General features: G+C 42.9%; 4 protein-coding genes across 8 annotated transcripts; 3 read left to right on the top strand and 1 right to left on the bottom strand.

Annotated features, from left to right (window-relative positions):
• Positions 1–817: 817 nt before the first annotated feature.
• nog5 (noggin 5) lies at positions 818–1,433 on the top strand. The gene has a single exon (XM_062531836.1). The coding sequence runs from the start codon at positions 828–830 to the stop codon at positions 1,431–1,433; it is 606 nt and encodes a 201-aa protein (XP_062387820.1). The 5' UTR covers positions 818–827.
• A 1,039-nt stretch (positions 1,434–2,472) lies between these two features.
• On the top strand, positions 2,473–9,448 carry LOC134076676 (uncharacterized). Of its 4 annotated transcripts, none has more exons than XM_062531838.1 (13): positions 2,473–2,671; positions 2,966–3,043; positions 3,226–3,315; positions 3,561–3,627; positions 3,779–3,810; positions 3,929–4,015; positions 5,266–5,349; positions 5,508–5,585; positions 5,708–5,782; positions 5,896–5,949; positions 7,664–7,744; positions 7,855–7,943; positions 8,922–9,448. In XM_062531838.1, exons 1-12 carry the CDS (start codon positions 2,620–2,622, stop codon positions 7,917–7,919), a joined length of 843 nt encoding a protein of 280 aa, XP_062387822.1. In that variant the 5' UTR covers positions 2,473–2,619; the 3' UTR covers positions 7,920–7,943; positions 8,922–9,448. The 4 variants fall into 4 exon arrangements, with proteins under 4 accessions (XP_062387822.1, XP_062387823.1, XP_062387825.1 ...); XM_062531839.1 differs by having other exon boundaries at positions 7,855–7,921; XM_062531841.1 differs by lacking the exon at positions 7,664–7,744.
• Positions 9,449–10,037: 589 nt separating this feature from the next.
• On the bottom strand, positions 10,038–14,619 carry tufm (Tu translation elongation factor, mitochondrial). The gene is made up of 10 exons (XM_062531837.1): positions 14,554–14,619; positions 13,684–13,730; positions 13,278–13,416; positions 12,902–13,068; positions 11,847–12,116; positions 11,401–11,533; positions 11,114–11,218; positions 10,855–11,006; positions 10,421–10,540; positions 10,038–10,225 (listed from the first exon to the last, which is right to left on the bottom strand). The coding sequence occupies exons 1-10, from the start codon at positions 14,588–14,590 to the stop codon at positions 10,055–10,057; spliced, it is 1,341 nt and encodes a 446-aa protein (XP_062387821.1). The 5' UTR covers positions 14,591–14,619; the 3' UTR covers positions 10,038–10,054.
• A 159-nt stretch (positions 14,620–14,778) lies between these two features.
• hspbp1 (HSPA (heat shock 70kDa) binding protein, cytoplasmic cochaperone 1) lies at positions 14,779–19,636 on the top strand. Of its 2 annotated transcripts, none has more exons than XM_062531844.1 (8): positions 14,779–15,004; positions 15,401–15,525; positions 15,651–15,873; positions 16,104–16,328; positions 16,536–16,691; positions 17,928–18,024; positions 18,226–18,334; positions 18,947–19,636. In XM_062531844.1, exons 2-8 carry the CDS (start codon positions 15,406–15,408, stop codon positions 19,025–19,027), a joined length of 1,011 nt encoding a protein of 336 aa, XP_062387828.1. In that variant the 5' UTR covers positions 14,779–15,004; positions 15,401–15,405; the 3' UTR covers positions 19,028–19,636. The 2 variants fall into 2 exon arrangements, with proteins under 2 accessions (XP_062387828.1, XP_062387827.1); XM_062531843.1 differs by having other exon boundaries at positions 14,780–15,004; positions 15,404–15,525.
• Positions 19,637–19,731: the final 95 nt, after the last annotated feature.

The following is a 19,731-nucleotide window of genomic DNA, read 5'->3' on the forward strand; positions in this document are numbered from 1 at the left end:
GTACTCTACTAAGGTCTGACAAATGTTAAAATACATAGCAGGAATCAAAGCCCATGCTTCAAGGGCAATTGGCGTACGATTAAAAAAAAATTAACCAGACCTCACAGTGAAGTCCAAATATGTTTGGGGTGGTTTTCAAAATCTGAACATCTAGCCTACATCTATGAATTTCAGTTGTATTCATTAATACATCTAAGTCTGAATGAATTCAAGTTTTCTGTCCTGAAAAGTTCTCCATTCAAACCATCCTTTTTTATTATTCAAAACTGGTTATGCACAAGCCTGTAGGCAAGTGGCACATTGTATATTGTGGTGATCTTATTATTGTGGACTAAGGCGACTTGAGCATCGTGTCTGATGCCCTTCTTGTTCTCCTCTGGCACAGTGTGGGCGGACCGTGAACGAGATCTGTCAAATTTAGAGGGGTACACTCATGTACCTCTGAGAAGCGTCCGAGGACACGCCCTTTCGCTGCTCCTTAAATAACTAGCCTTAGTGCGCAGTGGGACATTATGGGAATCCGTCACGACGCTGGATAAAAGCTTCATTCAATATGTTTTAACATTCCTTTAGGTGTAGAAAGACTCCATTAAAGAGCTTATATCAGGGTTTCTAAAGTACGTAAGGTATTGCTAGCTTTTAAAAGTGTTCTCCCAATAACGGTGATTTGGAGAGGTCTAAGATGCAGGGCGCAAAGACCTGATAACTTACAAACTATTTTGAAAATACCAGAATTGTTGGTTTTGCTCAGTCTGCATGTATTTCGCTTTTTAAGTTTAATCAGTTTTGGGATTGACAACATGAGAGTTTATATTGCGCTCACGCTTATGTCTTTTACCGCGCGCCTTGGAGTGTCCCAGTATCTTCTCCGGGTGCGCCCATCTCCAAGTGACAACCTGCCTGTGCTGGACCTGAAGGAGGACTTAAACCGCGATGGGGAACCCTCTGAGGAAGATCTCTCTGTGCCAAACCTGAAAGGCAAACTTGGAGACAGTTTTGACTCCACTCGAATGTCTATCGGTCCACCGACTCATGGAAATCTATCTCTAACACACTCACGCATCAGTCTCACTGGACACATGCCGCGTGAATTGAGAGAGCTAGACTTGAATGACCGCCTGTACGGCCAACGTCTCAAAGTAAACAAAAAAAACCGTCAAAAATTCCGCAGGTGGCTCTGGGCACACACGCATTGCCCAGTCTTGCCAGTTTGGAAGGACCTCGGGGTGCGCTTCTGGCCACGTTATATCAAAGAAGGACGTTGCACTCGCAGATACTCATGCTCTGTACCAAAGGGAATGTACTGCAAGCCAAATCGATCCGTTCACGTGACGCTTCTTCGGTGGTATTGCCAAGGTTCTTCCAAACTCCGGCGTTGCTACTGGATCCACGTACGGTATCCCATAATCTCCCGGTGTGAGTGCTCGTGCTGAACACCGTTACCTGTCTGAAATACGAAGCATGTTAAAATACCTTGCTGCAGAGCTGACGGTGGATGGTGACTTGCAATAAATGAGGCACAAGAGACACTATTCCTTGTAAAAATACTTACTGTCAGCATCATCATATCGGCCTTTAAATGTGCCTCGAGTCAATATGGTTCACAATACAAAGAAGTTGGGAATGCAAGGCGTCTTTGTCAATATCTAAACCATGTAAACTTGTCAATAATTTTGAAAACTAGGTTCGCCTATTGTATTGCATGGTGATAATTGCCATAGACTATGTATGGCCAACTATTCAGTGGGACATGTTGACAATGTCTAGATATATTATGATAGTGTTTGAACATTTTCAGCTTCGTGGTTCTGTAAATTGAGTCAATCCTCTGTGTAGAGTTATGCTGGCATACTAAAACAGCTGATGTAAGATTATGTTTGAACTGCTGAGTTTTCACCTCGGCTAACCTCATTTAACCCATCAGTACTCAGTCACAAATATGATGTCCTGAGTGCACACCAGAAAGACATGGTTAAAGCATTACTGTAATCTTTATTCAACGTGTACAATGTGCAGTGCACTTAAAGCAAACACTAGTGCACTTACTTTACCACATATGGAGGTTGTCATGAGTGATTTAGGTTCTCTAAATAAATGTATAGTATTCATTCAGCCTACTGTAATGCGTTTGTGAAATGATATGGATATCCTGGAAATGTGTTATTTATTATACCATACTGAATAAATGTCAATAAATGTTTTATGGTTTTATAATATTGTTTTGTTCCTTGTCCATTAATTACTGTGACAAAGCACCAATAGTCAATGAAAAATGAAAAATATTTTGTGTGTGTGTGTGTGTGTGTGTGTGTGTGTGTGTGTGTGTGTGTGTGTGTGTGTGTGTGTGTGTGTGTGTGTGTGTCTGTGTCTGTGTCCCATGTACTTGGCCACTTGGCTCTCACTTCTGCTTTTGAGCTTGTTGTTTTCTCTCCTCCTGCCACCACCATCCCTCCCCTGCCCATTCAGCTGTAACGATGAAGCCATCTGTCATTTTGTCTCTTTCGATATATTGACTTGTGTGCTGTCAGCACGTGTAAGGGTCTATCAGTTTGAGCTCCAAAGACATCTGAAATCAAGTTAATTCAAGGTTAAAGTCACCTAGACACTGACCAGAGGATCATGGGCTCTCAAGATCATTCACCAGGGAACACAACCAAAAACCCGGACACAGGTGAGAACTCTGGGACCAAATGAGGTCAAGTTTTTAATAATGTTTTCTCAGTTTTGCTAACTTTTATAACAATCAATTATCTGTAGGCCATATTGTGTATTAACACATATTACAGTTATTATTGAGCCCTTGGGGATCAATAAAGTATCAATCCATCTATCTATCTATCTACAGTTCAGAGGGGAGCAACAGAGCTTGATAGTTTTGGATGACTATGTTGTCCTGCGATAATCTGCATTCAGTATCATTTAAATGTCTAATAAGGTGTATAATGCATTTATCTATTGGCTGTAGATGACAACTCCAGCCAACCAAACAGGACATCTGGCTTACCGCCCAGCCTAAAAACAAGTTCACTGAGAAACAACATAGGTATATCCACTACTATTTTTCTTATCATTATACCCACAACAATTTTGAACTGTTTTGAAGATGTCAAATTATTTGTTTGTGCTCTGTCTTTTCCCCCTGTCTGTCTTTTCTTCTTTATACTCTCTTCTTTATATCTCTCTGTGTGTGTGTGTGTGTGTGTGTGTGTGTGTGTGTGTGTGTAGGACCCAGGCCAGACTGGTTGTTGTACACTTTCCCTGGTCTTGCTTTTGTAATAGGGATTGTTCTGTTTCTTTTGGTCCTCAAAACCCACAGTGAGTAAACCTTTACAGGATATTAACACGCAATTCAAAGGAATGAATCACCATCACCTCTCTCTGTGTATTTGTGTGTTTATCATGGTGTGTATGTGAACTGTGAGCACACAAACAAAATACATAGCACACACCTCTGTTTCCTCTCTCTCTCTCTCTCTCTCTCTCTCTCTCACACACACACACACACACACACACACACACACACACACACTCACCTCTGTTTCCTCTTCCTCTTCTTACAGAGAAAAGGACAGGTGGATATTACCACAGGGACATGAAAGGATGTTCTTCAGTTAAGCAAATAAAAAAGTAAAAAACTAAATCCATTTATGTTTGTATGTACTGTATGTAGCCTATGTATTATTCTCACATTGCAATAGTCATGATGCACCACAAAGAAAAACACACAACTAATTATTGAGTGTGAAAGTGTACTTGAATTATATGCATGTATTTCCAGTGATGCTATGGGAGATGCTTATTTGACTAAAGGTAAGCCTACAATTTCAGTTTGTGTATTATTTCCCTGAATTGAATCCAGTCATACCATGAGAAATGTCTATGCATAAAAGTAAATGTTTGTGCATGTGTGTTGGTGTGTTTTCCGCAGCTGACACCCAATCATATGAAAATGTGCTGGCACCTATTTACGGCAACCAGGAGGGAGTGTGTTTCTTTGTACAAGAAGAAGATGATGGTGAGTAATATCTTTTTACTGGTGGGTGTGGATGTGTGTGTGTGTGTGTGTGTGTGTGTGTGTGTGTGTGTGTGTGTGTGTGTGTGTGTGTGTGTGCGCGCGCGCATGCACATATGTGCAGTAAATGAGTATGTGTGTATGACAGGGATTGGCAGCATTTATGATACATGCATTCAAATGCAAAATGAACATTTGTATTTTATAGACCTTTACAGTACACGTCACAGAATAAGTGTGTGCACGTCGGGGTCAGAACATTTTCTATCCCATTGAATTGTGAATTGTGTGTGAATTGACTGAAACGTCAAGGAAACGTCCAAAAGATGCTCACTTGTACTACTGGGTGTATACACACTAGGCTTGTCACCGTATATATGTCGTACTAATGAATCTCTGACCACTTGCTAATGTCGTCTACCCATTCTGTTATCAGTTCAGAATCAGGCAAACAATCACCATTAGCTAGTACTAATTTCTTAAGGTACAGTTTGCGGTCCTTGGGTGACAATGACAGAACATACTGTACCTTGACAACTCAACATGCAGGTCTATTAGCTGCTACATGTTTCTGACCCCATGCATGCGCGGACCCCAGGTTGGGACCCACTGAGATAAACGGAAGGTTTGCAAAGTGATTTCGTGCTATGATGTCAGAAGTGGGATGGCTTGCCGTGAGGTCATCATGAAGCTTGCCCAATGTGTGAGTCGTATGAGAGACCCCCAGGATAGGTTGACCCCAGTGTGAGTGACGGGTAAAGCATGTGTGGGGGGCTCCCTGATGGAGAGGGTGGTTGCATGAGGGACGCCAGTGTGCGTGAAGCGCATGGGCAAGCTTCCCAAAGAGGAGGGCGGTGTGATGGAGTACCGTTGAGTATGCACTCTGACTGGCATACTAACGCGTCAGGCTCTTTGGCGTTGCAGTCAAGCTTCAAGATTAGTAACCCAAAAACCATAGACGTGGGTTCGAAACCGAGTGGGGTCACTGTTTTGTCCCTTCAATACACTCCTTAAAGAGCTTCTTTTTTTTTGCATTTTCAGAATACGAAAATACAGTATTTCATTTTGATACATACCGTGACTCTCATATTTTGTAGTTTATTTGGATTCACTCAAAATTGGGGTATTTGATATTTTTACTTGAACATAAAAATACATTTGGATGTATTTTGCCGATCCCTGTGTATGGATGTGGGGAGTTTGTGTGAGCTACACACTAGTGTGATACAAGTGTTTCTGCCCTCTTCCTGAAGACTATGTTAACCCTGATGAAGATGATGCAGCTGAGATGCTTGCTCAGAATCAAGATTGTCTCAATCTACCAGACACTCTCACAGGTAAACAGATTCAAAAATGATAATAAAGTAATAATAATAATAATAATAATAATAATAATAATAATAATGGTGCTTGAAGGGTGATAATTGAGATTAACTATCTTTTGAAAATGCACTTGTGTCTCCCATTTATATTCGGTTTTCTATCCTTTTCTCAGAGGGTGAATCTTACGAGAACATGGAAGGACTATATGCTCAACCTCGCAAAAGACAAACCAGTGGCCAGGAGGAGGATGGTGAGGACGACACATGCATGCACGCACATGCACGCACGCGCACACACACACACACACACACACACACACACACACACACACACACACTCACACGATTTATTATTGTCAATTTTCTCCCACAGATGACTATCTGGATCCTGATGCAGAGGAACAGCAGTGGCAGGGAGGACATTCACCACTGGAGCAAACTGACACTGGTGTGTGTGTGTGTTTAAGACTGTGCATGTGTGTGCGTGTGTGATGGAGATGCCTTGTATCTCACTGATCTTTGTCAGAAAATCTTGGCCTGATTGGACTGTTCTGTTTTTAGATTCATATGAAAACATGGACCAACATATCCCAGCTCATCAAGAAGACAGTGATGGTAATTAGACCAAACTGATTGAATAGCTTTAATACTGTTCCATGGTGTAACCCATGTCATATACAACCCCTGGCAAAAAATATGGAATCACCAGTCTTGGAGGATGTTAATCCAGTTGTTTAATTTTTTAGAAAAAAGACAGATCACAGACATGACACAAAACTAAGTTCATTTGAAATGGCAACTTTCTGGCTTTAGGAAACATTAAAGGAAATCAAGAAAAAAAAAAATTAATCAGTAACAGTTGCTCATTTTAGACCAGCCAGAGGGGAAAAAAATATGGAATCACTCAATTCCAAGGAAAAAAATATGGAATCATGAAAAACAAATTGACAAAAGAACACTTCAACGCACCACTAGTACTTTGTTGCACCACCTCTGGCTTTTATAACAGCTTACAGTCTCTGAGGCATGGACTTAATGAGTGACAATCAGTACTCTTCATCAATCTGGCTCCAACTTTCTCTGATTCCAGTTGCCAGATCAGTTTTGCAGGTTTGAGCCTTGGGATGCACCATTTTCTTCAAATTCTACTACAGATTTTCAATTTGATTGAGCATTATCGAAGATGTAACGATCGCCGTCTCCCCAATGCCTTTACCTGACATGCAGCCCCATATCATCAACGACTGAGGAAATGTGCATGTTTTCTTCAGGCAGTTGTCTTCATAAATCTCATTGGAATGTGGATATAACTAGATGAAAGTCATATTCAGTGATGAATCGCGTTTCTGCAATGGGCAAGGTGATGATGCTGGAACTTTTGTTTGGTGCCATTTCAATGAGATTAATGAAGACAACAAGGTCAAAAATGATATGGGGCTGCATGTCAGGTAAAGGCATTGGGGAGATGGCGATCGTTACATCTTCAATAATGCTTATATTATTATTTATTATATAAAGTTTATATTGACATTTTGGACACTTTTCTTATCCAATCAATTGAAAGGATGTTTGGGGATTTTTTCAAGATGATAATGCATCTTGTCATAGAGCAAAAACTGTTGAATTCCTTGAAGAAAGACACATAAGGTCAATGTCATGGCCTGCAAATAGTCTGGATCTCAATCCAATTGAAAATCTGTAGTTGAATTAAAGAAAATGGTGCATCCCAAGGCTTCAACCTGCAAAACTGATCTGGCAACTGGAATCAGAGAAAGTTGGAGCCAGATTGATGAAGAGTACTGATTGTCACTCATTAAGTCCATGCTTCAGAGACTGTAAGCTGTTATAAAAGACAGAGGTGGTGCAACAAAGTACTAGTGGTGCGTTGAAGTGTTCTTTTGTCAATTTGTTTTTCATGATTCCATATTTTTTTCCTTGGAATTGAGTGATTCCATATTTTTTTCCCCTCTGGCTGGTCTAAAACAAGCAACTGTTACTGATTAATTATTTTTTTTCTTGATTTCCTTTAATGTTTCCTAAAGCCAGAAAGTTGCCATTTCAAATGAACTTAGTTTTGTGTCATGTCTGTGATCTGGCTTTTTTCTAAAAAATTAAACAACTGGATTAACATCCTCCAAGACTGGTGATTCCATATTTTTTGCCAGGGGTTGTACTATTGTATTGTATCGTCCTGAGTTTAGACTTGTGTCTTGGGCGGGGTCAAAGGAACAGACATATTGTGCTGTATATGAGTTCAGCTGTTCAGAGAGCATGCAAATCTCACTTACATAAACACCAACATATTCTATTCTATACCTTTTATCTCTAGATTACATAAATCCTGACACAGATCAGGGGAATTGTTCCAGACTGATGAGCTACTCTCTGAACAGAGGGGATTACTATACTGGTATGTATAGATGTGCATTTGTCCGTTAACCTTCAGGACCCAATCAGAAATATACAGTATGTTCAACACCAGGCTGTGTTTTGAAAACCCTCAACCTGTAATTGTTCTAGAAAGTTCCTATGTGAGCACGGAGGACAATCTTATGGCACCCATAGAGGATGAGGAGTGGGATTAAAGGTATTGCAGAGGTCGGCGTTGTGTAAGTATTTATTTGTGTATGTAGGCCTACATCTTAATCTATGGTTGTATGAGTAATATAGCCAGGCCATGAATGTAAAATGCATAGTTTACTTCTACATAAGTCAGCAGCTGAAACATTACACACGGAGTTGCATTGCAAAGAATGAGGTACAGTGACCCTCATAGGTATTTGAACACAGGCTAAAGTTAACTAAAAAAAAGAATATAAAATCATCTTTTGGAAATTGATCTTGGTGGAAACTGAGATTGGTAAGGTGTTTTTTTTTTCAGTTATAGCTGGTTTCATTCTCCATCAAACCAGCTAATAGGCTAACTGAAGAAAAAAAAAACACCTTACCAATCTCTAGCTATAGTTAAGGGTATGTGATAAGGGGTTAAGGCATTAAGATCAATATCCAAAAGATTTTATATTCCTCTTTTTAGTCAACTTCAGCATGTGTTCAAATACTCGCTCACTGTAGTATTGCAGTTAATGCAATATGACAAAGAAATGCATATCTTATGGTTAACTTCACTTGTGTGCGTCAAAGTTGTTATTCACAGTTGCATATATGTGCGTCAAAGGAAAGATATGCGCTTCCAATTATAGGAGGCATGATGAAGTTTCGGGAGGAGAGATGAAGTTTCGGCCGAGGTCATGTTGACATGCTTTGCTTTCAATAAAAAGAACCTCTGAGTTGGAGAGGCCAGAGACTGTTTTGCCGAAGGGAGAATTCTCCATTCACTCCACTTGGTCAGAGTTGTTGTTAAAAAACTCTAAACGTGTTGAGGTCTTAATATTGGGAATATTTTCCTGACACAATAGTACTGCAGTATTACAATTATTGTCAACACTCTGTCAGGGTACACTGATACCTTAACTACCCTGACCCTAACCATGGACCGCAAATGAATGAGTATCTTGGCTGGCAAGGGTCCTTCCATGCAAGTGCAGAGTTGCCTTAAGAGCCAAACTAACATGTGTCCTATTTGTCAGGTCCATTGTGAGGAATAGAGGGGAGCTCTGTTCCAGTGAAGAATCAACAGAAGGACTCGGAATTGAATCGCATATGTCTGGACGTCGGACATGCTATGCTCATTCTATGTCCCACTTCTTCACCTGATAATTGAATTGACACATGCATTCCTATTATAGTAATACACTCAAAAGTATGTTTACAAACTACTCTGAAAAACGTATGCAAGGTCATCTTTAGGATGTTTTTCTTGTCAACAAATACCACATTTTCATAGTTACGATCAGCAGGTTGTTTGTGAAAAGACAGGAAGAGGTTTGGATGGTCGTTTCAAGTGCTGAATGGCGCAAACGTTTCTCCATTTGTGGTGTGATCAGAGAGCAAAAGCAGACGCAGTTGAACACGTTACATTCTTCAGTAGATTCTCCAACTTGTCCCGTTGACTCTATAAAATGACCATAGTGCAGTTTTGTAGTTAGTGTAACAGCATGTAGATCTTTTTTTTCTTTAGTTCTGTAATAAAAATGCAGATTGTGTTCTCCTCTCACACGTGATATTCAGTGTCATTTGTTTGGACATGGCAGCTAAAGTGATCTAGCGCAAAAGCAACACCGGTCACGCAGCTACACAACCGCCGCCACCCAAACAAGCGTGAGCAAAATGTTCGGTCATTTGACCACACGCTGTCAGCAAGCTGCCAAACATTCACACCACATTTTCACTCTTAATTGGCACATCCAGTGTCTTCATGATGAGCCGATGCCAGAGGACAGATAGTACGTCTGACTCACACACGGGTAATGTGACGCACATCCCCAAACACACTGACGCGCACAGACATTACAAGAGCATCATGTGGATGCGCATTATTGAAGAATTAGACCGCAGACCAAAATGTATATTAAATACATTTTTTATCACATTGACCACAGCCTTCCATTCCCCTTCCCTAACAAAAAAGATGAGACGGATTTCATAACATGAATCAAGCACTTGATGCAGATATGGATTTGAAAGTTCATATTTCTGGGTTTTTGTTTTTTGCGAGCTTGTCTTTGAGTTAGCCAATTCCACAGCACCCCACCTTATCCCAGGCCACATCCATTAATGCCCCCCCATACTCTAAGACCCCCCCCCCCCCCCCAGTGCTCTTTTAGCCCCAGTTGTGCAGGTCCTCCTCCGAAACTGGCATGATGTCAGTCACCAGGCCGGTTCCGATGGTTTTGTTTCCGTCTCGTAGCGTGAACCTCTGGCCCTTCTCCACCACCATGGGCTGCCGCAGGGTCAAGGTCAGCGAGGTGTCCTCGCCTGGCATCACCATCTCCTGCAAACACACACATTTGACATTGAGCGAATCAGCATGAGGGACAAGAGGCCTTGGGGTTTTATTGTAGTGATGTCTTATGGGAACATTTGAGCATCAGCCTGCTTGCAACCCACACACACACACACACACACACACACACACACACACACACACACACACACATACACACACACACACACACACACACAATACCTTGTCGCCAGGTAAGGTGACCCGACATGCCATGTCCCATGTGAGAGAGAACATCACTGGCATGAAGTTTGTGACGAACGGCTTGTGTCTTCCACCCTCATCCTTGCTCAGCACATACACCTAAAGTCACCGAAAGCGAAAAGAGTTCAGTGTAGAACACAGATAGACACTCGTCACACATCTAAGACAGGTACAACTAGTGAAGACACAAGGTTAGTATACATTAAATAAGTCCTGAAAGACTTATCAGTACACAACAATGGTATGCAAACACATACATACTACGGAATTGTATTCTGTCGAAATAAACTCTTTTATGCTCAAAATATTTCACATCAGATGGATTAGTTCACTGGCATAGGTGATGTCTAAATTGTCCAATTTTACTGATTAGGTACACACACACACATACACACACACACACACACACACACCTGTGCCTTGATCTTCTGGTGCGGCTGGATGGCACCGGGTTTGCACATCACCATCCCTCTTCTGATGTCCTCCCTCTTCAACCCTCGGACAAGTGCCCCCAGATTGTCCCCCGCCTCTGCCCTGTCCAGGGACTGATGGAACATCTCTATGCCTGAGGGCAGAACAAACAAAACGATTCATTTGAACTGACCATCAAATTTGGCAATCAGCACAATAGGCATGCCACATAGACGATGTGAAGCGTATCGCTGAACTCACCAGTAACCACAGATTTGACCGATTTGTTGTGTCCCACAAATTCACAGTCATCACCCTTCTTAATGACCCCCCTCTCTAGTGTGCCTACGACCACAGTGCCACGACCTGACAAAACACAAAACACAAAACATTACAAACACTCACCTCTGGGAATGCGAATGTACAACAGTATATAATATTTACATAATTTGACATGATAGAGAAGGTGCTATTATGATTGAAAAAGACAGCATCTCTGTCACATACATCGATGATGCCTCCGCTCATAAATAAGTGCAAAAACAGACCTGGGATGGAGTAGACTCCTTCAATGGGAAACAGGAACGGTTTGTCCAGCTCTCTCTTTGGCAGCGGGATGTACGAATCTACAATCTCCAACAGCTTCATCACGGCATCCACACCCAGTTCAGGCTGCTTGTTCTACAAACACCCATGCACACAAATGTTCAAATCAGGCATCCACACGAATACAGACATTCTGCACAGATCTAAAGCCACACACCACTGTTTAGGCGCGTAGTCGACAGACTCATTTCCAAATCATGGCTAAGATGAACAAACAGCTCAATCCCACATACAATAATTTCCTTAACACCTCCTCAATATTTGTTTCTGTCACTCATCCATTCACTCCCACTTTTCCTCCATAGCTCCAATACACACCAACCCCCCCACACCCACCCACACACCCACACACACACACACACACACACACACACACACACACACACACCTCCAGTGCACAGAGTGCCGAGCCGACGACCACAGGAGTGTTCTCGCCATCGTAGCCGAACTCGGTGAGCAGCTCGCGGATCTCCAGCTCCACCAGGTCCAGCATCTCCTTGTCGTCCACGGCGTCGGCCTTGTTGACGAACACCACCACGTGCTCCACGCCGATCTGACGCGCCAGCAGCAGGTGCTCGCGCGTCTGTGGCATCTGCCCGTCGGTCGCCGCCACCACCAGGATGCAGCCGTCCAACTGGGCCGTGCCCGTGATCATGTTCTAGAGAGTGCAAGGGAGAGAGAGACATTAAAACATGTCAATTTGTAACATGACTGAAATGAGTTGTTGCGAAAATATAATACCAGGGGAAAAACTCATAACATCGTTGATCATTATATTTTGACCAGCAAACCAACCAGGAAGTAAACTGAAATGACCATGAGACATTTATATGGAAGTCTTTTCCTGTCCAGGGATGGGTAGATAACTAGATCAGCAACAGCGCCATCTATCCACAGACCATAATGCACCCATTGACTTGAATTATAGAAAGCAGTGTCAACATGACTTTGAGGAGGGATATCTCTCGGACTATATGATAGTTGTAGAAAAAATTTAGAAAAAAAGGGACTCTTCACCGATTAGCATTAAGCTTTGTATATTTAGAAAAACAGTCATGTTTTTGAATGGTCGTGCATCATTCCCTCAGTTTGCCTTGAGATGGGCCAATGAAACCCATGAATAGGACTTCCTGCTTTCAATGATGTAAAATGATGATTTTTACATCATTGAAAGCAGGAAGTCCAACATTCGTATTTCTCCCATCTCAAGGCAAACTGAGGGAATGATGCACGACCATTCAAAAACATGACTGGTTTTCTAAAGATACAAAGCTTAATGCTAATCGGTGAAGTGTCCCTTTAATGTCCCTATTTTTTCTCTGTCTGGTTGCTTCCGTCATTCAGTCTCCTCACTGTAATCTACTTGACTCCAGAGGCCTGTTTAAGATGACCGACTCAGTCGAAGTGTGTGTTTGAGTGCCAGAGTGTGTGACCAATCCCCACCTTGACATAATCAGCATGGCCTGGACAGTCTGTGTGGGCGTAGTGTCGGTTGGCGGTGGTGTACTCCACGTGTGAAGCATTGATGGTGATTCCTCGGGCTTTCTCTTCGGGGGCGTTGTCAATGTCCTCATACTTCTTGTAGCGAGCTCCGCCTGCCTCTGCCAGCACTATTTCCCACAGGACACATTTCCAAAGCAACATTACTATGGCAGTTAAATGGTTGAGTTGAGCGCATCTTGACAACCATACTTTTGTTTAATGCAAGATCATACTTGTACTGATACAACAAACTCTAGTCTAGATCCACATCATAACATGAGGAGTTATGCGGTATCTAAACTGTATAAGCTCAAAATGAACTAAGTTCTACATCTACCTTTGGTGATGGCAGCAGTCAGTGTGGTCTTGCCATGGTCTACATGCCCAATGGTTCCAATGTTGACATGGGGTTTGTCTCTGGAGAACTTCTTCTTTGCCTCAGCAGCAAAGCCTCTCTGTAACAGAGGCACTGCACACTGGTAGAGGGAGGGGCAAGAGAGGGATTATTTGCTGGATGATGGACATTATGGATGATGGATGTATAAAGTGTATGTATCTGGTGTATAAAGTATTAGATCACAATTGGATTGTCAGCCTTTCAGTGATGTTAGTGTTGTCTTTTTCTATGTGTGACACTGGGTGCCTTAATTTCCCCTGGAATAAAACATGCGTCTGTCAGATGTCAAATTAAACCTGAACTTTGCTGCCCCCTGTGGAATGCTGAGTTATAACATCACACTCACCAGTTTGTAGGAGCTGTGTAGGAGACCGGGAGAGGAGAGCTGGAGGGCTGAGGAGACAACAAATCTCTTTGACACATGATGTGACATTTCGTCCTTGTTGCACTACTTTGCAACTCTTCAGTTGCAAAGTAGTAACATCACGAACAAAACTCTTTCTAGGCAGTGGGCAACGTAAGAAAAATACTTCATACTTCATGTTCATATTGATATGATTAGTTCGTTTGCCACTGTTTCACAAAACAATAATGATGTCTAATTCTATGACTCATGTATTTGCCAAACAATATAGCCAATGGATAAATAGAAATAGATTCTGTCACAAGCGCCCACAATCATCTTGATGCAGTGATGCTGATGTCAGTCAAGTTGATGTTATAATAAATCATAAATATTAGCAGATATTTCTGACTAGAACGGCCTAATATCAGATACAACACTCCATAATACTATCCATGCTGTATTCGTAAATCACTGTCGACTTAAAGGGTATGGTGATGCAAAGAGTATGACAGGACCATAACCGTACATTACATCATGTCTTAGCTCAACTGTAAATTAATCTGGCTCAGAAATTAAAGCAAAGTATTAATGGTAACATGCAGCTAAAGACTTCTCGAGGGTCGCTGGCCTGGATGAAGCATCGCTAATCGTCGGTAGCGACTGTGACCTTACCAAACATGAACATCACTGTGTTAGCTAACGTAGCTCCTAAAAAACGAGTGGCTACGTATCTAGTATAGCGTAACATTGGGGGCGTTCAGTGTCAGTGCGACGAGTACCGAATCAGTTTTTTGCTGGATGAATGTACATGCACACATTTACAGTTTTCATATTTGTCACTTGACAACTGAATCAACTAATGAAACTTACCGGACAGGCATGCACGGATACCCACGAGCGCAGCCATCTTGGACACTGTTAGACAAGCAAGGGCGTCGCATGCGCAATGAAGTTAACATTTCGTCATTGGATTGAGACAACAGTTCCGCCGCCTCTGACCGTAATTGCACTTTTTCTGCTGCGCCACCGAGGGCAACTGAATCATGAGCGGGCAGTTACTGATTGTATGTGCCACATTATTTCAGCTGCAACGGTACTGTTACTAATACGCAATTATGGAGCGACTTCTGGGACACGCCTCCGTACCGAAAGTCATCACACGCTGTATGGCAACCATTTCTCCCACCATCCCGTAAACTCTGGAACATTCTGGAGAATACGAGCTGTCTGTACACATATAAAAGGCAGTATCTGTCAGTGGAAGATTTCGAAGTCGATACAAATACCAGAAGTGCAAAGTAAACCATCAACCTAAGTTTAGGTGAGAACGATGTTGTTTTTCTTACAAATGGTTTACTCACAAGCTAAAGTAGCTAGCTAAGACCTATCGTTTCAGATGATGCTTTTTGCCATTTACACGTTAACGTTACACTTGATGGATGCTCGTTTATAGATTCACTCCATAATTTGGCTGTCTGTGTCACACAGACACAATAATATATCTGTAGCTGCTACACATCACATCTGTTCAGCTAATGTTAACGATAAGCTCTGTTGATGTGGATCTTGTTACAAGTTTTGTGTGTACGGAGAGGATATGTTATCAACCATATCATGTTGACTGCCTTGCTTGACAAGGTTATGTAATATTTATGTAATGCTTAACTGTGGCTTGAAAATAGAGTTTCTGTAAAACCTTTGTCTTGCCAATCCAAAGCAGTGATGGCTGAAGGCGGTGACAGACGGAGGCATCCTCAGAACCTCCAGGGTGTTCTGCGTTTGGCAGTCGAGGCTGGCTCTGCCTCAGAGGGTCCTGCTCCTCAACAGCCCATGTCTGATGAGGTGAGAAAAAAGATCTGACCTGAACTATGAATTCTGAATGTTCTAGAGCCTCTGCTCTAAAGGTGATGATTCAAGGACTGTGAAAGGCTTCCCAAACCACCGCTTTATTTCTATCTCCTCTTTAGACAAAGACATGGTTGAGAGAAGCCCTGGCAGATGTGTGCAAAGGACAGCTGGATGAGGTGGAGCAGATGAAAGAGTGTTTGAAAGTTCTTCGGACAGAGGGGAACCAGGAGAGAGAGAGGGATCGAGAGGATGGCGAAGAGGAGGAGGAGGAGGAAGAGGAACAGAAAGAATCAGCCTTGGAGCTGCTGTCAGAATTATGTGAAAATCTGGACAATGCTCGAGGTATATTTGTTTAAGTAAACAAAAATCACACTTTCATGTTGCATTGGTTTGGACTGGTAAAATGAATGAAGTTTGAAGGATGAAGCTAGGACATGTATGTTTATGGGCAACATTGTGTAGGACGATAAGTTTCCGCATCATGGACATCTCAATTTGTATCTTGCACATACCTTGTGTAAAGGTGATTTTAGAGAGAGGTTTGAGTAGACTCTTTCTGTGTGTTTTTACAGACCTGATGAAGCTGGGAGGCCTGCAAACATGTGTCTCCTCCTTACTGTGCCAGCCTCAGAGTGGTGTGCGTTGGCGAGCAGCTCAGCTCATCGCCTCCTGTGCCCAGAACATGCCCGAGGTGCAGTGCTACCTCCTCAGCCAGGGAGCGCTAAGCAAACTGCTCCAGCTCACAGACCACGACCCAAACCCTACTGTTAGAGTCAAAGCCCTCTATGCCGTCTCTTGTAAGTTCATTTGTTTATCTGCCTCTGTGTGTGTGTGTGTGTGTGTGTGTGTGTGTTTTGTATAATTATGTTGGATTTGCATTGAGTACAAATTGCAAGAATCTGATGTTTCAGGTATTCCACTAGCATAAATATGCAAAGGCTTGAAAGTGGTACTAATTGTATAACATGATGATGATGATGATGAAAACGTGTCTGTGATGTCAGGTCTGGTGCGGGAACAGGAAGTGGGTCTCCAGAACTTCCTGTCACTTGACGGCTTCTCTGTGCTGATGAGAGGCATGCAGTCAGACAGCGAGAAGCTCAGGACCAAATCAGCCTTCCTGCTTCTGAACCTGCTCACAGCCCACCCAGAGCACAGAGGTGAGAGATGTGCACGTGAGCGAGCCAGTGAGCGAGTGAATAAGGGTGCTTTCACACTAGGTCCTCCGGACCGCACCCGGGTTTGTTTGGTCCGATGCTTCAGCTGTTTTTGATAGTGTGAACGCAACCGTACCGAACTCGGGTGCGGACCCGGGACCGGACCCGGGTCCGCCTGAAAAGGTGGTCTCGGGTCCGGTTTGCTAGAACGCTGCAACAGGTTGCTAAGCAAACGTTCTGAAGAATCTAAAGAATCATTAGTTCTACCTTTGTCTCCTTCATTGCACTGCCTTCTGCTGTGTTGCCAAGTGATATTTGTAAACATAATTCTCGAAGTTCGTGTCTAGAAGCATGGTGCTTATGACGCAAACGGACCCGGGTGCGCACATAAACATGTAATGTGAACACAGACCAACTACGGTAGAAGTAACCACACTCGGGTCTGGTCCAGCTAAACGGACCTAGTGTGAAAGCAACCTAAATGTATGAAAGTCGTGGATCTGTCCGAGGCATCCTCCTATATGTATCTCCAATTCTAGGGAGTTTTTCCTTGCCCCTGTTACTGATGGGCTCTCTTTGAATGTTTAACACTCTGTAAAGCACCATGAGACATGTGTAATGTTTTGGCGCTCTATAAGTGAAATTAAATTGAAATTGAAAAATTGAAAGAGATTCAGGCCTCCCACGGGTCATTGCATTTCTGTAATAAAGTTACATAAGGGAATTTTGTTGTATTTAATACAAATATATTTCCTTTGGTGTAGCTTTACTGCTTGCTTGAATGGTTGCGGTTAGCTTTGTTTATTTTTTCAACGCTCATTCATCTTCCACTCTACAAAAGTAAACAATTCTTCAACACTACACAGCTGCTCTGAAGTCTTTGGTCAGTGGCCTATATTCATACCAGTCAATTATAGGTCAGGGAAATTCAGGGGGTTTGTTTTGGAAAGTTAGTGAAAAGTCATGGAATTTTACATTTGACTTAGAGTGGGAACTCTGGAGATTCCTCAGTATGTTCAGTCACTGTAATAGACATTGTTGAATCAGGTGATAATAAAGGAAAGATTGCATTTGCATCAGATTACTCACCATCATGGAAAGGCCATGCCATTGACTTTTTTTAAAGCATCTTTTTGCCTGTATAATATTGTAGCTTCTAGTAAAAGGTAGGTTATGGGAAATAAAGTTGTTTTTATAGTGTCAGTTCTTCATGACTGATGTGTCTGTGTGCTCTTGCAGGAACTGTTCTCTCCATGGGGATGGTTGTGCAGTTGGTCTCGGTCCTCCGCTCTCCTCACAGTTCTATGCATGAGCATGTGCTGGGAGCCCTCTGCTGGTAAGAGTTGGAACTACCGCCATGTGTTTCTGCTTGTGTGCGCTCCATTGAAGAATAGTATTAGCCATCCCATAAACGGGTCACGAGTCTCATGTTCTGTCTTTTTCTGAGTATTTTTAAGGTTTCCATAGTAGAATGGACAAGATGTTTTGATACGAGGTGTGTCAGTGTGTGTATTGACTGAAATGTGCTTTCATTCAGCTTGGCTGAAGACAACAGGGGTGTGGAGGACTGCAGGGCGCCCTCTCTTGGATTGGAGGAGTTGCTGACCCAGAGGGCCCAGAAGCTTCAGGGCAAAGAGGAGAGCCAGGTACCACTGCTCTTCTCACCCCACCCCACCCCCACCATCACTCCTGAACCACTCCTCATCCTCATCACTATCACTCCTGAACCACCTTCCCCAACACACACACACACCCCGTCACTCTTGTACCACTCCTCATCCCACTCTCACCATTACTCCTCACCCCCCCTCAGCCTCAGCATCACTGCTGTACCACTCCTCACCCCCCCCCCCCCTCAGCCTCAGCATCACTGCTGTACCACTCCTCACCCCCCTCAGCATCACTCCTGTACCACTCCTCATCCCCCCTCAGCATCTCTCCTATACCAGTCCTCATCCCCCCTCAGCCTCAGCATCACTGCTGTACCACTCCTCACCCCCCTCAGCATCACTCCTGTACCACTCCTCATCCCCCCTCAGCATCTCTCCTATACCAGTCCTCATCCCCCCTCAGCATCACTCCTGTACCACTCCTCATTGAGCTTAATATGGTTATAGCCAGACTACCTCTTAGCCATTCTTATTGTTACATTTTTAAGTGTTCAGTTCATTGGGGAAATATTGGGAGTTTATGGGTAAAGTGGCTCAGATGTTTCTGCTGGTGGATTGCAAACTTAGCCTCTGCTCTTTTCTCTACAGGAGGAGCTGGAGTTCTGTGAGCGGTTGCGATCCGTCTGTTTCCAGGTGCAAAGCCCAGATGAAAACGGAATGGATCGATGAAAGAACGCCCGTCAGTCTGTCTGGACTTAAGCCATGCCATCTCTGACCAGGGCCCACGTCTTGTTTGTATGTAGAAATGGACTTCAGTTATCTCTCAGGAGGATAGGAGGCACTGTATAAAAACCTTGACCAGCACTGAGCATCAGACTGACCCCAACCACACCACACCACACCACCCAGGGAGAGGATGGAGCTGCTGCACAGTTGGGCTGGTGAAAGGCTTTAAAGGGCCTCTAAGGAGGAGGAAATGGGTCAAAAACTGTCTCATCTCAATGACTCAAATGAATGATTGTGGATTATGTCATTTTGTTTTCTGTGCATAGATACACTGAACGACCTCATGCATGTGAAAGACATGCATGTGCACTCCTCATACAAGCCAGTGCTCCAACAAGCTCATGCCCACTCACAAACACAGACACACACACACACACACACACACATAAACACGACTCCACACACATACACATCAGCTAAGGATTTGTACCTGTATGAAAAGATGTACAGTTTTATTTTTGAAAGGGCATCAACAGTCCATGTGTCAGTTCACAGCTTTCATTGTCATTTTCAGATCCTTTTTTTATATACAATTAAAAGGAAATAACTGAATTGATTGTTGGAGTTTCTTTCTTAGCCATCTGATTCAGGCTAGGCCCTGACGCTTGTCAACATTTGCTACAGTACATTACAACATGAATATGTAA

The sequence above is a fragment of the Sardina pilchardus genome, chromosome 3, assembly GCF_963854185.1.
Source record: "Sardina pilchardus chromosome 3, fSarPil1.1, whole genome shotgun sequence".
Classification (NCBI taxonomy): domain Eukaryota; kingdom Metazoa; phylum Chordata; class Actinopteri; order Clupeiformes; family Clupeidae; genus Sardina; species Sardina pilchardus.